This window comes from Leuciscus leuciscus (genome assembly GCF_965113295.1).
Source record: "Leuciscus leuciscus genome assembly, chromosome: 1".
NCBI classification, from domain to species: domain Eukaryota; kingdom Metazoa; phylum Chordata; class Actinopteri; order Cypriniformes; family Leuciscidae; genus Leuciscus; species Leuciscus leuciscus.
The window spans coordinates 63,277,669-63,294,735 of NC_138725.1; the positions used below are offsets into that span (position 1 = coordinate 63,277,669).

The 17,067-nt window shown below is 38.8% G+C and overlaps 1 protein-coding gene across 1 annotated transcript; it reads right to left on the reverse strand.

Annotated features, from left to right (window-relative positions):
• Positions 1 to 7,858: 7,858 nt before the first annotated feature.
• wfikkn2a (info WAP, follistatin/kazal, immunoglobulin, kunitz and netrin domain containing 2a) lies at positions 7,859 to 12,194 on the reverse strand. The gene is made up of 2 exons (XM_082163027.1): positions 11,666 to 12,194; positions 7,859 to 10,603 (listed from the first exon to the last, which is right to left on the reverse strand). Exons 1-2 carry the CDS (start codon positions 11,867 to 11,869, stop codon positions 9,089 to 9,091), a joined length of 1,719 nt encoding a protein of 572 aa, XP_082019153.1. The 5' UTR covers positions 11,870 to 12,194; the 3' UTR covers positions 7,859 to 9,088.
• Positions 12,195 to 17,067: the final 4,873 nt, after the last annotated feature.

Below are 17,067 nucleotides of genomic sequence, written 5' to 3' on the forward strand. Positions count from 1 at the left end.
CACCAAACATTTTGGCTAAGAAAAGTTCATTAATACATTTTTAGCACAAAATTTCTTCTTTCTCCTTTAAATTACGTTCTTAATGAAAATTCCAAAAGAACATTTTCAAATAATCACAACAATCTCAACAATTCCGAGTATGTAAACACCAAAATGGAAACGTCACTGCAGCCAAAAGTGCAAAATGCATTTCCTACCAATGAGGAAACATATATTTATTAAATTAAACTAAGATGCAATGTTTCACAAAAGTTAGGTCATTGTGGGCCAAAACATCTTTGTTAAATAACTTGCTATATATATATATATATATGCCCTTTTTCCCTTTTTTTCTAGAAATCTCGATTTCTACGGTGCACTTTCCATGCTCACGGCCAGAGTAGTTTTAAAAACTTTAAACTTTACACAGAGCGGAACGTGGAAAATTAAGTATACCCGCTGGCCCTTAAAGGCCCACTGAAGTGCCTTAGAACGCGCAGCTTTGTATGATGCGTTGACGTAATTTCCACTGAAACAGGAAGCTAAGGCGGGACATACTAAATGGCTCCTCCCCCTTTTCAAATAGCCAGTAGCGTTTAGTTTACCTCACAGACTGCAAATCGTACTTGACAGCACGATGGAAGTGAATCCGAGCACTGATGATACTTTGGATTCAATAGTAGAGGTGTGAATAAATTCTAGATATTTTATTAACGAACGTACAGTTGGAAAACAGAATAAAACTCGAGCGTTTGAGCAACCGAACACACATCTCCAACCCATATTGCTCTGTGACGTGTGAACGGTCGCTTTGGCCAGGTGGTATTTATAGCATAGGGGGCGGAGCTTTAAATTCTAGAGAGCATTTGATTGGACAGAAGATGTGATGAAGTCCTCGGTGATGTCATAAAAATCTGTGATCCATTTTAGCGGAAGTGAGAGACTGTAAGTTTTGAATGCTTATATTCAAAACTTACGCCGCTTCTTGAACGGGATAAACAATTTTGCCTATTGGGAATTGATTGGATGGTTGTGGTTTGCTATTGGTTGATCTCATGTGAGTGACAGGTTGATCCCGCCCTCATGCCAGTAAACACGTCATCAGAGAAGAGAAGACGAGGGAGCTAGGGGAAGTTATTTTGATTAAAGATTATGAGGGCACATTAATTAAAAAAAAATTAATAATGATGTGCATGGGTAAATCATTTACAATAAATACTGAAACATTCCATAAAGAAAACAAGAATGATCAATTTTGATTTCATGGCGAAATGCTCAAGCTATTTATAATGGCTGGCTATCAATGTTTTTATCATTCATCAGCTCTGATATCACTCCAATAATTTGGTTCCTCTGTGCCATTATTGTTATAGTTGTGGCACTATTCTCATAAAATTAGAATGATTTTTAAAACTCAATAGTTGTATTTTAAGTTATAGTTATAATCCTTCTTGTGAACGGCCCTGAAAATAGAGATAAAATCCCCATGAGTCGTGTAACGATTCTGCAGCAACATGAAATGGCTCCGCTGAAATACATTTGCATGCAAAATGCCTATTAGTCACCCGCTACTAGCAATATCAATCATAAATACGCTCGTGTGGGTGACTGTGGTGTGAAGGTCTCTCTTACAGTAAGGGACACATTGCAGCTAAACATGCAGAGCAACAACTAGGAATAGTCATTATGATGTCATTTCCTTCGGAGAACATTCTCACTCCTTTTTCGGCTCCACTCTTCCATTCTCTCCTCTTCCCTGGAGCTTTACCCTGGAAGGAAAACACACCTTTACGTGCACAATAAATAACGTCTCTCCGTGAGACCTGACAGTCAGTTCATTTTGTACAGCCAACCATGACTTTTAGGGGAATGGACTCGGTGTCATGCTGTGACAAATTCAAATAATATTGAATGTGTGTGTGGAGAGGCGCGTTATTTATGATCGCGATGGCTGCTGTGGTCGGTAGAAAATCAGAGTTATGTGTTAAACGGCAAAGCCAGGCTTCACTTCGGCCTAACAATGCCAGGCCGAGCAGACACACATTCTGCCATTTGAATCAATGATGCAGCTGATTTATGCACTCGGTTATGCGCTATATTACTCCCTCACTTTTGTTATTACAGTGTACACGTCTATTTCTTCCCACTTGCTACTGGCTAAAAGTAATTATAGAGCAGGGATGCGATGACGGCCTGAGAAGATCATCCATTTACAATGAGAGGTTTGCCCGCCATCTGTGCGGCATTATAACGAGAGAAAATATCTGTATCTCATGGAAAACAAGCTGGATCAGAGTATTTGCTTATATCATACAAAAACTAACATGCTGAAGGAGCTTTCGTGAAAATAACCTTAATGGTCCCTAAAAATCGATTATTCTAAGCAAAACATAATTTCTCACTTTGAATTTGAGGTGGATTGTGATCTTGAAATGTTTTTGTGATGTTTGGTGATATTCACAGATATTCATATGACTCCATACTACATTAGATATGTTTAAGACTCTACAATTACGTTCCATTTAATTTCAGGAATCAGATTAGGTGCATCATGCTCTAGATTTCCCACCTTCCACTTCAGCCAGCTTTCTAAATGAAGCTACTGACCCATTAAGCTTGCACATAAATTATTCCTTATTGATGAATTAAGCACCGAAGCAGAGGATTCTTCTGGTAAAAAAAGACTGCAGCATGGTAATTTCCCATTATTCTGCTCACTCACCCACGAGATTGGTTTAAAAACTCGCAAGACATTGATTGTGACAGTGTGAATCATTCATTCATACCTTAATTTGTTCATTCGTCAACTTAATCATTCATTTTTTTATTTCAAATGAAGATTGCATGTAGTGTCACTGTCAACTCAATATGATAATATGCAGTGCATAATTTATGTCAAAGCATATGACAGTGTAAGTAACATACAATGACAGTTAATGAGAATACCCTACTGGATGTAATGCTACAGATACATGGCCATTAATATAAATTACACTTGCTTTGGTGCAATTGCGCCCCCCAGTGGAGGATTCAGTGACCCTGAAAACCTGATCTATTAGCTGGAATTGAAAGCATAACTTTACACAGGACAAACTATAAAACTGATCTCACATCACCTCAGGTTTGAAAATAAACATGGTTTGAATGCATGCATTGCAACTGAACTGACCTCCATGCTGACGAATATACGAGGCCCCTAAAGTCACATGATGAAGGAAAAAAAATCTTGTCAATTCAATGTCAATGCTTTTGCATTTTCTCGCAAATGTTTTGGGTTCTCCCGAGAAACGTTGCGTTTGCTCGCAATACTTTTGAATGCAAATTTTCTGGGGGGTACGCAAAACTTTTATGAGAGAACGCATTGAAATATTTTTTTTTTTCTCCCATCTCATCCAATGACAAGAATTAAGGTGTTTTACACAAACTTTAAAGTACCCCTGTGGTGAAAATCAAGTTTTTAATGTTGTTTATATGTCTTAGTGGTGTTTTAAATATGCTTTAAGACAAACATTATTTCTCCTTAAAATTGCTGTGAAAAAAAGGGGTTTGAAATCGCTGGGGTTTCTGACGTCACAAACTACCTTGCAACCAATCATGACAACGTGCTGGTGGGCTTTAGCATATCATTAACTATTCTCTGAAGCTGGGGTTATCTCAAGAGAAGCCAGGTTATCCCAGTATTTTTTTTTTGTTGATATGAAAAATCGGGATTTAGCAATATAGCGGGTGAATGATGTAGGCCTATATTACGATGTTATTATGAACTATACGCCTTTCTCCACTGACGTTCTGAGTAGTTCAAAGCGTTTCTGATGATTGTTAGAAGGCAGACTGAGATGGCGAATATGGTTTGTGTAACATTAGCAACACATTATTAGCTGTTTGATAACATAGTCAAGCAAAAGGCTAATCATATTAATTACTGTTATATGTTCGATGTTGTAAAGAGCCATACCATTGTGCAGCGTTTACCTCAGTAAGTTGGACGAGTGAATGTATGAGCTGGTGTGAGTGAATGGAGGTGGGGCTAATTTGCATATTCATGAATCCGCCTATACTAAATGAAGCAAGGGTGTGGAGTTACATTCAAACTATTTTAAGGCATGAAGATTTTTATTTCACAGGGAAAAAAACGTTTTTGGTGATCAAAGATGAGTTTTAAGGGATACAATTATTGACTACAGGAGGACTTTAAATATTTCAAATGCACAACAACTGTTTTTCCAAAATGATAACTGGAAGCCATTCACTGAATTAAACATAAACTGTTAAGAGGTCATGGGACAACACTATCCTGTTTACATGCTGTACAGCATACTCTTTCACATACTATTCTCTAAAAAATTGTTGGTAATATTTAACCATTATTTAACCATGAAAGTCACTTAAGAACTAATTATTATTGACAACAACAGCCTAGCAAGAGTATGCAGTATATATGGTAGACAGCAAGTTAATGTACTCAGTCAGATACATTTAGTTGAAAGTAACTGGTCTTGTTTCTAGATGCTGTACATCAGTTGTCTACTTCTGGGGACTCACACCATACGGGACGTCACTAGACTCCTGATCGCTGTGGGAACCTCTTCCCAGTATGAATGGGCCATATGCACGCCCACTTCTGCATATGGAATGAAACATTTAATTTGCATAATTTACTTCGAGAAGAAACAATTTCCCCTGTCAGAGCAGAGCACGCAAATCAGTGGACACCAAAGAAAACTGCCTCCATGAGAGTGACTTCTGAGGAACCAGGAATAAGGAAGCAGGATAAATCTGTAGCAGAAGTACTTGAACACTGTTAAGTGCATGAGGCCCTTCGAGGCGAGACTGCAGGGGTCAAGATGATTAAAAAAGATGCCGTCGCAAATCTCATCCTAATAGCAAAAAATCCCATCATCGGATAAATCAGTTAAAAGTCCAATTGCTTTCTGCTGAAATTGTACCTGATAGTCCACCATAATGAAGACCATAATAACCCACCACAGATGTCGAGGGGGACAGCTTGTTCCGAATTTTCAGCATCATTACTTCTGGCTTCAGTGTCACATGATCCTTCATAAATCATTCTAATATATGCTGATTCGGTGCTCAAGAAGCATTTATTCTTACAGACTGCTGCAGGGATGACGTATTTTTGTAGACCAACCCAGAAGTTAGCATCACACTGGTTCCCTCGACAAAAACGGAAAAGGATTTTACCATTGGCTTTTGGATTATTGCAGAAAATAAGCTCTGCATGTAATCAACAAACATTTATGATACTTATACGTTTTGTCCATCAAGATCATTTTAACAAATGAACACAACTTTTATGAATTTTGAAGCCTAAATATTGCCAGAAATAAAAGCTATAAGGATATAAACGAACGAACTACACCACCGTCGCTCGACTTCAACGACACGACCATCACCTTCTGACAACATTTCATAAAAAATAAAAAATAAATGAAAAATCTCTGAAACTGCGACGTTTAATGTCAACAATCTACTACAACTGGTTAGCTTTTACAAGATGAGTAAAAGCTTTAAAGACAGTAAAATAAAAAAAATAAAAATAGTGGGGTATTACTGATGTGTTTTAATGTCATAGAATAAAACATGAAAATATATTGCGTTCACCACAGACCCTATTTCAGGCTTTTAACCAAAATCCTATTAAAAAAAATATTGGGATATGAGATTCCTGTGGGATGGAACAGGAAATGCTAAAATGCGAACTAATTTCCGGGTTTTGGCCTACAAAAACATGTTAGCCCTGCAGCACTTTATTATCAATGTTGAAAACAGATGTGCTGCTTAATAGATTTATGGAAAGTGAGAAATTTTTCAGGATGAATAAAAAGTTGAATAAAGATAAGCAGCATTTATTTGTAATAGAAATCTTGGTAGCACTTTATTGTATTGTCCTGTAAAAAAAGTTGCTGCCTTAAATTTTTAAGTAGCTACAATCAACTTGGATGTTTAAGTAATTTCAACTTAAGTTACATTAAGCAGACTTAAAAAATGAGTTGAATCTTGTATTATATAATATATAATTGCTGAACTTATTTTGATGAGTTAAAGCAATGTAAAAACACATGTTGTCACAACTTATTGATTGTATAATTTTGTACAGCCTTAATACGATGCACTTATAGTAATTACAATAACTGCGTAATAACTAGATACTAACCATGAACCTACTCCTAAACCTAACCGTAACCCATGTAGTTACCTTATATCACCCAGTATTTTCTAAGGTAAGTTCATTGTAAGTACATGCAAGTACACGTACTGTAAAATAAAGTGCAACCGAAATCTATTTTATAAACGTCTTTACTATTAACGTTTGATCAATTCAATTCGTCCTTGTTGAATAATAGTGTATTTTCTAAAAAGTAATAACTTCCAATGCTGACCAGTAGATGTCAGTGAATCTGCCAAACAATCAAAATGTACAATGGCAACAATAGGCCCTAGTTACTACAATTACTGCCACACTACCATAAACTGTGGTAACAATCAGCAAAAATAGAAAAGACAAGGACAGATTTTGTTGACTTCTTATACTGTCTGGAGATTCTGTTAGCATTTAGCTAACAGAAAATTAACAACCTTACCTAGTAGCTAAGATATTTTGTCAGAAACTATGGTTAATATGGTACATTTTAGAAGGAAAATTTCACAAGGAAGTCTTTCTTACTGACAAAACACATTGAACGGTTGCTAACAGTTTCTTAAATGTTACATAGCCTGCGTTTAAACTTTTATACAAAGCAACTTACTGCATTCAGGATATCCAGGATTTTAATATATGATCTTGCTATAGCACCTTGCTTTTCCTGTTAAGCTACAGGAAGACATTTTGGGTTGATTACCATTGCAGCATATATCTAAGGAATACAAAAGCAACATGAGAGCAAAAATACTGTGCCATCATCTCTTGTTTGCCTTTGAGTTTGGTTTGGTGATGTAAAGGTCATATTAAACTTATTCTGAGATTGAGATGCTTATCAATAGCTGTAACTCCCATGGCTTTAAGGGGGACACGTCCCCTCAAATATTCAGATTAGCGCCCAACTGATACGGTCTTTTCAATGGCTAGTTCTTAAACATAAATTTTGTTCCCTCAAATACATGCACTTACAGTGTTGCTCAGTGAACATCCAGCATTCATAACTAACGGTTAAGCAAACTAGAAAACAACAATCTTTCTTTTTTTGCCCATTGAACTTGAGCCTGAGTGCTTCACTTGACACTTGTCAACAGTTTTAATGAAACTTCCCCACTCTACATTCCCAGCATCCACCCCCAAGCCAATCCTACCTCTGATTCTCTCCCTCGCTCTTTTCATTCCTTTCATTAGCCTCTTACGGGGTCATGGATGAGGCCCTGTCAGCCAGCCTGAGGTAGCAGCCATCGGAGGCCCACCCTAGGGAAAAAGCATGTGCTATCCCTCTCCCTCCCATCCAGCTCCAGTCAAAAGTTCAAAGCCGTGCCTTTAAAACAGAGAGTGGTGTGTGTGCTGGCTCCCCTCCCATGCAGGGTCACAGCTTGGCTGGAGTTGGAGCTAGGGAGATGAGAGGGCCGGGCGGCTGGGGGGAGGCGGAGGTTCTCACATGAAAGGTCTGCAGCCGAGGAGAGAGTCCCAGACCTAGACACAACACAAGGGATCAGACTGGCCCCCCACCCCCCTTAGCCGCAACACTTCCCACCAAAGAACAGCTGGAATGTGACCTGTTCCAGAACCAAGGCCAGGACTGACCGACAATAGAATCCATCGGGATTGGGGGGTGGGGCCGCTGTTCTATCATAAAGCATGTCCCCCCTTATCAAAGCTCATTCAAAAACGCCTCATGAAGTCCCACAACCCTAGCTATGCAGAAAGTTTTGCAAGAAAAGGTCCAGGATTTGATTGGAAAAATTTCTTTAATCGGCTCTCTGGTGTGTTTCCATAAACGTTTAATACATTTTCAACTGCTCATAAAATAATAGTTATAATCTCATTATATGTTTGCCATTGTATGGTTTGACAAAAAACACGTAACATACTTTGTAAAGCACGTACATAGGACTACCTTTGTTTCAATTTATGGTAGTAATGTAAAAGCATAAATAGACAGAACAAAGTACAACGATTACAGATACGAAAGACTATGAATTATAATAAGGTGCAAGAGTATTTAACGTCATATTTTTTTTACTTTTTGAATGACATGGGTTCATAATTAAAGGTGAAGTGTGTAATTTTTGCGGCAAATGAAATTGCAAAATTGACTGTATACACACAGGCTTCTTAAACACTCTCATTGGTCAGACAAACAGAATCCATACATAAGCTTACGGTACTGGATTAGCCAATGTCGCTGTGCCGGGCTGCTCAAACAAATAAGCAATGTGTACCAGGTAATTTACTCAATTTACTTAAAATTGCCTCTGCATGTTAAGACGAGGTTTATTCCGTCTTCGAAAAAATTACACACTTCAGCTTGAATGAAATCTTCATGGAGTATAAATAAAGTTTTAGGTTAGTAATGTTTAACCGCCTGTTTCCACTGAAGATTCATTTTCAGTAACCGCCTGAAAGGCATTTGTTCTGAGACAGGTAGACAGTTTAATAAAAACATCTGTGGATTTTTAGTCAAACTAAAACTACACAGTGGACTCACACTACAACATGTAGATGTAAATAAGGTAATACTTTCGTATGAAATCATCTAGTATATAAGCATGTTTATGTGTCATTCACACAGTGTAATCCACATATTTCATCTCTCTATGGATAATTCAAGCAGCTTTATGCTGCGGCAGAAACACAACATATGATTGTAGAAACTACAAGTCAAGTTTGCGAGTGAGTCTGCTTCACGAAGAAAAGCAGGTGAGAGGCAGGCACGTTGGTTTAGGACAGGGGAACCCAAACCTACTCATGGAGGGACACCTTCCAGCTGAGTTTAGATCTAGCCTTAATGAAACACACCTGAACCAGCTAATCAAGGTCTTCAGAATCATTACAAACTTACAGGAAGGTGCGTTAGAGTTAAACTTTGCAGGAAAGTAGCCTTCCAGGAGCAGGATTTAACACCCTTGGTTTAGGGCGTCCAGAGATTTAGGTATTGTAAGCGCCTTAGTACTTTGTGCTGCTGAACTCCTTTAAAACATCACAAGTCTTTTTGTTGATAACCTCACGGAGTTTGCGAACACGCCGTACACTGGAAGTGGCCACGAAGCTGTCGGGCTGCAGCGCGGCCATGCCGTTGTGAACATCCCCCATGATGATCATCTGTCCCTCGGCTCTCGTTATGTTCGGACAGGGACAGTTCCATTCCATGTTGAGCAGCGTCACCTCCAGAGGCTCTTGCCCGAAGAACCGCAGCCCCATCTTCTCATCCTTCAAGATCTCCTCCACCGTGATGAGCGCGTGGCCGGAATCGTGGTCCTCGTTCAACTCCGAAATACGGCCCAAGACCACAAAGTCGCTCTTGCAGAAGCTGGGGACCATCTTCTGCCGGGGTTTGCATGGCTTGCAGTTGTGGGTCTTGGGGAAGGGGCACATCTCCTCACAGGCTTCCTTGCTCTCGAAGTTATTCTCGTTGCCGCCGCAGCCTCCATAAACAAATGACTGGCATTTCTTAAGCGCATGGCTGTAAGCCCAGCGTGGTTTGTAAGCCTTGCAGGGACCTTGTACGCTGGGCAGGGAGCAAGGTGCTGCAAGCTCCGCTCCACAGGACAGCATGCACAATTCGTATGAATCGAAATGGTTTCGGTTTTTGTTGCACTGGCTGTACGTGAAGGTAAAGCAGTTGTTGCGCTTGGCTTCATAGTACCAATTCATACTCTCCTCGCCGCAGTCATCCATATCAGGTGTTTTCAGACACTCTTCAGCAGGTAGGCGTGTGGAATTCATCACCGGCTCCGGTTTGGCCTGCTCCCTAGGGACCACAGAAAGTGGGAAATGGGCTTGCGCAGATCCACCCTGGTTCGTGGCAGTGCAGGTGTAGATGCCGGCATCCTGGACCTGGGCATTGTATATGACCAGCTGGGCGATGTTGGTAACCACTATATTTTCTTGCACGTGGTTGGGTCGCATCACAGTGTTCTCTTTACCTTCAATCTGCTTTTCCCATGTAATTGCCGGCTTCGGTTTTCCTGTCACCTCACAGAGGAAGCTGGCCGTTTCGCCAACAAACACAATGTGGTGCGCTGGGTTGCTGACCATGTTGGGACGTTGAACGTCCATGGGAGTGGTCTCAAGATGGGCGGTGGTTGGCCGGGCAGTGGTCTCTGCTGGGGGAGGGCTGGTGTTGGACAAACTAAAGTGGTACCTGCAGGTGACTTCTGTGAGGGTGACACCCCTGGTGCAAGCCTCAGCATCCATGTAGCACTTGTTATAGTATGTCATGCCATCCGAGGCACAGGTGAAATGGGGCTCTCGTCCACAACGGTCCCGGCACTTGCACACTGGCTGTCCGTCCCAGATTTCACACTCCGAACCCTGTTGGGTGCACATGAATTTGTCACAGGTGACCCCTTTGGGCATCCCCATTGGACCTTTCTTGCCCTGAAGGTCCATGTAGCGGGCAGCCACGCAGCTCTTGTGTCCGCAAACATTTGAACAACATTTCTCGAATGGCTCACAGTCCTGGAAGAACAAAAATGGGATATAACTAGGAATGTGGAAGTTTGTAGAAGCATGACTGATGCTGTCTGATAGTTTTATTGTTAGCATAGGTTAAAAAATCTAATAAAAAAATCATGTTTTTCAGTCATTTCAAACAATTAGAAAAAATAATAATAAAATGTATGCAGATGATTAGGAGTTCAAGCATATTCTTTTAGAATAACTTATTAATTATTTAAAGCATATTGAATTCGACATTTTCTGGTGTCACAGTAACTTCTTATAAAAAACATGCTATTTTACAATGACATGACATTTGTGAATGCTGTAAAACCACCCTTACAAAAATGACCATGGTAACAGCCAAACAGTAAAATCAAAAAATTCATATAAAAATTATATCTCCAGACAGTGTAATTATAATATATATATATATATATATATATATATATATATATATATATATATATATATATTTATTTTTTTAATTTTATAGTGTTAGTCATTTTTCTCCTTAATTTCTTTTTGATGACAGTACTTACTTATACCACATTAGCAGCAATAACTGTAAAACTATGCTTTCTTACCATGGTCAATTTAGTAAGATTATAAATTCGATCAAATTTACCATGCCAACCATAAGAGATACTAGAGTTACAGTTCGTGATAAATTAGTAAAACCGTCTTTGTTTTTTCTTTCTAATTTCATGTCAGTTGTTTATAATGATGCCACATTAACAGTTTTACTGTAGTGACAATTATATAGCAAATATGCGTCGGCGTGTACTATGATTATCATGGTCAATTTGGCACCATGCTAACTATTGTTTATGGCAAAATAATAAAGTTATGTGAGATAGTTACAAATCTAAATGAATACACTGCAAATGAATGAATAAAAATGACCTATATTTAGACAGTTGCTGATGTCACACGTTACAACAGTTTCATTACCTATCTAGAAATTGTAAAACTATTTCTATTTGATTATTATTATTTTATTACTATGGTTACATGGTGCATTTATTTTTTATTGATAGCATGTGCTAGAGAGAAACGTAGGAATGGAGCAGCTGGACTCACCTGGTCGGACTCGCACTCGCGCGTGCAGGTGCTCATGGCATCCACCCACAGGTTCGGGTTCATCTCGTTCGGACACATTCCCGCGTGAGAATAAACCACTTTGGACAGAGTCATTGGCATCGCTCTCGCGCGCAAATCCAAACGCAAGACGCAGAAGTGTCCGAACAAAAACCAAATCCATCTGGGAAACAGCATCCACCACATATCCACACGATAAAGTAAAAAAGTCCTTTCGAAAAAGGTAACGTTCCAGTGGTCGAAAAGCTACGCAGTCACCGCCAAAACAATGCGTAAAATAGGGCACAAGTAAGTGAGGACCCTGGCTGAAGTGGAGGACGTGTGATCCGTTCAAGAGGTTTGTGGAGTGGAAGAGAGGTCGATCCGCGCGCGACGTTCATCAGTGCTGGGAGATTATAGGTTGCCGGTTCAACCCTATTATTACACATTTCAAACACTTGAAAACGAAGCCTATAGCCACTGTTTTTTATTCAGTGTAGCAGATAAGGGTACACTAACTTCTCGAATGCTTTTGAAATTTAAGACGCAGAGGCACCTGCGTGACGCACCAGAACACCTTTTAACTCTTCACTACCCTATAAGAAGTCTGCTATCTTTGGAATGGCCAACCCAACTGGTGTAATGCGCAGTGCGCACTGAATACAGCCTACTAATTTTCTGTTGAGCACTATGCAGTACACTGTAAAAAATTAAAATAAAAATGCTGCCATAATCTACTTGGATGTTTAAGTAATTTCAACCTAAATTGCATAAAAAAAATTGTTGAATCTTGTAAAAGCTAACTTAGTAAAAGCTAACTTAGTAAAAGCTAAAAAGTAAAAAATTGCTTAACTTATTTTGATGAGTTAAAGCAATGTAAAAACATATGTTGTCATAGCTTATTGATCATCTTTTAAAACATTTTTTATGGGGTTCTGGTGTTTTTGAAGCAAGTCTGTTCTGCTAGCAAGGCTGCATTTATTTGATCGAAAATATGAAAACTAAATGCCATATATGTCAAAGCTGAACTTTCATCATTACTCCAGTCTTCAGTGACACATGATCTGTCAGAAATCATTCTAATGTAATGATTTGATGCTCAAGAAACATTTCTCATTATTATCAATGTTGAAAATATTTTCTCTAATGTTTAATTTTCTTTTTCTCATTATTCTTTAATGAGTAGAAAGTTCAAAAGAACATAATTTATTTTATTTTATTAAAATGCAATTGAAATATAAATCTTTTGTTACATTTCATGTCTTTACTGTCCATTTTGATCAATTTAATGCTGAATAAAATAATTTACTTAAAAAAAAAAAAAAAATCTTACTGACCCCAAACTTCTGAAAGGCAGTGTACTTACTATATTTGGTAGTATAATAATTTAAACATACATAAAGAATCAGTCTCACAATGATTTCATACACACATTATTTACTAAGGGTATGTTTAGGCTACACGACAAAGATGTACTAAAAAGGGAAACGTTTTTCCTTTGCGTTTTTTGCACACAGGCGACAATATTGTCAAAGCGATCTGCACAAAAATCTGAGAAATCAACTAAAAGCGCTGTATTATTCATGCCAGGCCAGTAGGTGGGGATATCACTTTGTAAAGAAACACTACATAATCCACATGCGCACAATGTCACCATTTTCACAAATTCATGTTTTTTTTTTTGTTGTTGTTTATTTTACACGTAGACTATAATGGTGTCGTTTTCAAAAACTTGCACTTTGAATCCTGTTTTCAGAAGTTTGCAAACTGCTGTTGTCATGTAAATGAACGATTAAAACACATTTGTCACAATAAAATAATACTAATAAAAACACTGCAGCCAGGAACATATTCACCTAAAAGTTCATTTGTGTCCCATCCGACTCTTGCAGACATGGGAAAGTTACCTCCAGCTGTGAGGGTACAGGGTGGAGGTCATGTGGTTCAAAAATACAACTATTGCTGTCACCAGACTTCATATGAAACGGTCATACAATGGTTTTTCCTCTCCTCATATTTTTAGTCGTTCAGTTTGTAGCCCATCAACATAGCAGATACTTAAATAGTTCTTGATTAAATGTTTAAATGATTAAAGAAATTAAAAGGTTAAAAATATAAGACAGACAACGTTAAAGTAGTCTATATGAGCTCTGACTGGAAAAACCCCAAATGTCCGCCTTACATAGGAACAACATTATGGGAGACTTGCATTTAATAGAAACTCTGTGTTCAGAACATGAAGCGATCTTCCTACGGTTTGCTAGTTTAAAGGGATACTCCACTTTTTTTGGAAATAGGCTCATTTTACAACTCCCCCAGAGTTAAACAGTTGAGTTTTACCGTTTTCGAATCCATTCAGCCGAACTCCGGGTCTGGCGGTACCACTTTTAGCATAGCTTAGCATAGATCATTGAATCGGACAGGACCATTAGCATCTCTTTAAAAAAAATGACCAAAGTGTTTAGATATTTTTCCTATTTAAAACTTGACTCTTCTGTAGTTACATCGTGTACTAAGACCGACGGAAAATGTAAAGTTGCGATTTTCTAGGCTGATATGGCTAGGAACTATACTCTCATTCCTGCGTAATAATCAAGAAACTTTGCTGCCCTACCATGAGTCCAGCAGGCGTAATATGACACAGCGCCTGAAAATAGGTCGAATAGGTTAGACAAACTTAGTCCCGGTCACGTTGGAAGTTACTGAGCTGGGGACTATTTTCAGGCGCTGCGTCACATCATTACGCCTGCTGGACTCATGGTAGGGCAGCAAAGTTTCTTGATTATTACGCAGGAATGAGAGTATAGTTCCTAGCCATATCAGCCTAGAAAATCGCAACTTCACATTTTCCGTCGGTCTTAGTACATGGTGTAACTACAGAAGAGTCAAGTTTTAAACTCTTTGGTCATTTTTTTGAGAGAGATGCTAATGGTACAGTCCGATTCAATGATCTATGCTAAGCTAAGCTAAAAGTGGTACCGCCAGACCCGGAGATCGGCTGAATGGATTCGAAAACGGTAAAACTCAACTGTTTAACTCTGGGGGAGTTGTAAAATGAGCCTATTTCCCAAAAAAGTGGAGTATCCCTTTAACCTAACTGACCTGGACTTTAAATCACTTTAATTACATTTCAAAGCTTTTGTAAAAAAGTATATAATGTGACTTATTTCACAAGATTTTGAGAACACACTACATGACAGAAATGAGCAGCTGTCTCCGTTTTAAGTCACGGAAACATGTACCACCTGCAGTAAATCAATACACTGCAATAGAGCAGTGATTTAACGGGGCTTCTACTTTAGATTAATCTATTGTGTGAATTTATGAGCTTTCTGAAAGGTATTCACACTGTCTGTGGGAAGGGTCATAAAAAACAATGCAGGTGTTATTACCACTCATAAGCTCATTAAATCGTCTGACTGGCACACAAAAGAGCCACCAACTCTCAGCTAAGCTCTGTTTGAAACGTTCAGTCGCCTCCACACGCACGCGGCAGGGTGACCTGTCACTATTCTCAACACAGCAGGTTGTTCTTATGCAAGAGCGGCAGAATGTGTGGTGCAACATCTGGAGGACACATGAGATGTGTTTTAATTTTACACAATTTTCCTCAGACTTATTGTGTTTAGGGCAAAATATCCACCTTATAAAAAACAGCCACAATTTTTATTTTATATTCTTTAGTCAGTAAGAAATAAAATATTTATACATTTCATAAATATTATATATGGTACCACAGACTCACGTCACTGTATTAGGTGCATGTGTTCAACTGCAGGTTAACACAAATATCTAATCAGCCTATCACATGGCGGAAACTCAATGCATTTAGGCATGTAGACAGTGGTAGGAAATATCAGTTTACATTTCCAAAAATAATTTTTGCCATTAATTGTAATAATCCAGTGAGATTTGTGTATGCACAAAGAGTCTGACAACAGCCAGGATGATCTGATCTCACCATCTTCGAGTCCATCTGTGATTACATGAAGAAACAGAAAAAACTGAGACAGACTAAATCCAGAAGAACTGCGGGAACATCTCCGAGATGCTTGAAGAAACCTTCCTGCGAAGCTGCCTGAAAAACTATGCGCAAGTGTACCTGGACAAAAGCCGTTTTAAACGCAAAGGGTCGTTACACCATATATTGATTTGAATTAGTTAATAAAAGTTAAATCATAAATAAATTCAATTTGTGATTGTATTTTTGAAAGCATTCTCACTTTACAGCATTTTAACACAAGTGCCAGTACTTTTCACAGTCCTGTAGCTTTGCAGGAAGGGTTCTTCAAGCATCTTGGAGACGTTCCCGCAGTTCTTCTGCAAGAGTTCTTGCAATATTAACATGCCTAAGACTTTTGCACAGTACTGTATTTATTTTGAATTTGAGTAATTACTTCAGGGCTGCTAAAAAAAAGTATGTTCCAGTATCATATGCACAATCTCACTGGAAGTGTAAGGTCATTCAGGTAATTTTTTTGCCTTACTCTTGGACATACTGCTTTTGTCACATACTGTTTTTTGTCTACTATATAGTAGGGAAGTATGCGATTTCGGACGCAGACGATCTGCTGATGTTCATACTGAGCATCAGAATGGGGAAGAAAGGTGATTTAAGTGACTTTGAACATGGCATGGTTGTTGGTGCGAGACGGGCTGGTCTTAGTATTTCAGAAACTGATAATCTACTGGGATTTTTACTCACAACCATCTCCACAGAGGATAGTCCAAAAAAGTATCCATTGAGCGGCAGTTCTGTGGGCGAAAATGCCTTGTTGATGCCAGAAGTCAGAGGAGAATGGCCAGACTGGTTCGAGCTGATAGAAAGGCAACAATGACACAAATAAACACTTGCTACAACGGAGGTCTGCAGAAGAGTATCTCTGAACACACAACACGTCAAACCTTGAAGCAGATGAGCTACAGAAGCAGAAGACACACACCACGTAACACTCCAGTCAGTCAAAAATGGACAATAGAAGATTGGAAAAATGCTGCCTGGTCTGATGAGTCTGGATTTCTGCTGAGACATTCAGATGGTAGGATCAGAGTTTGGCGTAAACAACATTAAAGCATGCCATGGATCCGTCCTGCCTTGTATTAGAGGTTCAGGCTGCTGCTGGTGTAATGGTGTGTTAGACATTTTCTTGGCACACTTTTGGCCTTTAGTTCCAATTGAGCATCATTTAAAAACCAAAGCCTACCTGAGTATTGTTGCTGACCATGTCCATCTCTTTATGACCACAGTGTATCATCTTCTAATGGCCACTTCCAGCAGGATAACTCTCCATGTCACAAAGCTCAAATAATCTCAATCTGGTTTCATGAAATAATCTGGTTTCATTTCTTAAACATGAGTTCACTAAACTCAATGGCCTCTACAGTCACCAGATCTCAATCCAAAA

Bases quoted from the DNA above. Each gene is read 5' to 3' on its own strand.
- wfikkn2a (XM_082163027.1), bottom strand. From the start codon at position 11,869: ATGTGGTGGATGCTGTTTCCCAGATGGATTTGGTTTTTGTTCGGACAC. The intron at 10,604-11,665 runs GTGAGTCCAGCT...TTGTTCTTCCAG, and splicing joins GCGAGTGCGAGTCCGACCAG to GACTGTGAGCCATTCGAGAA.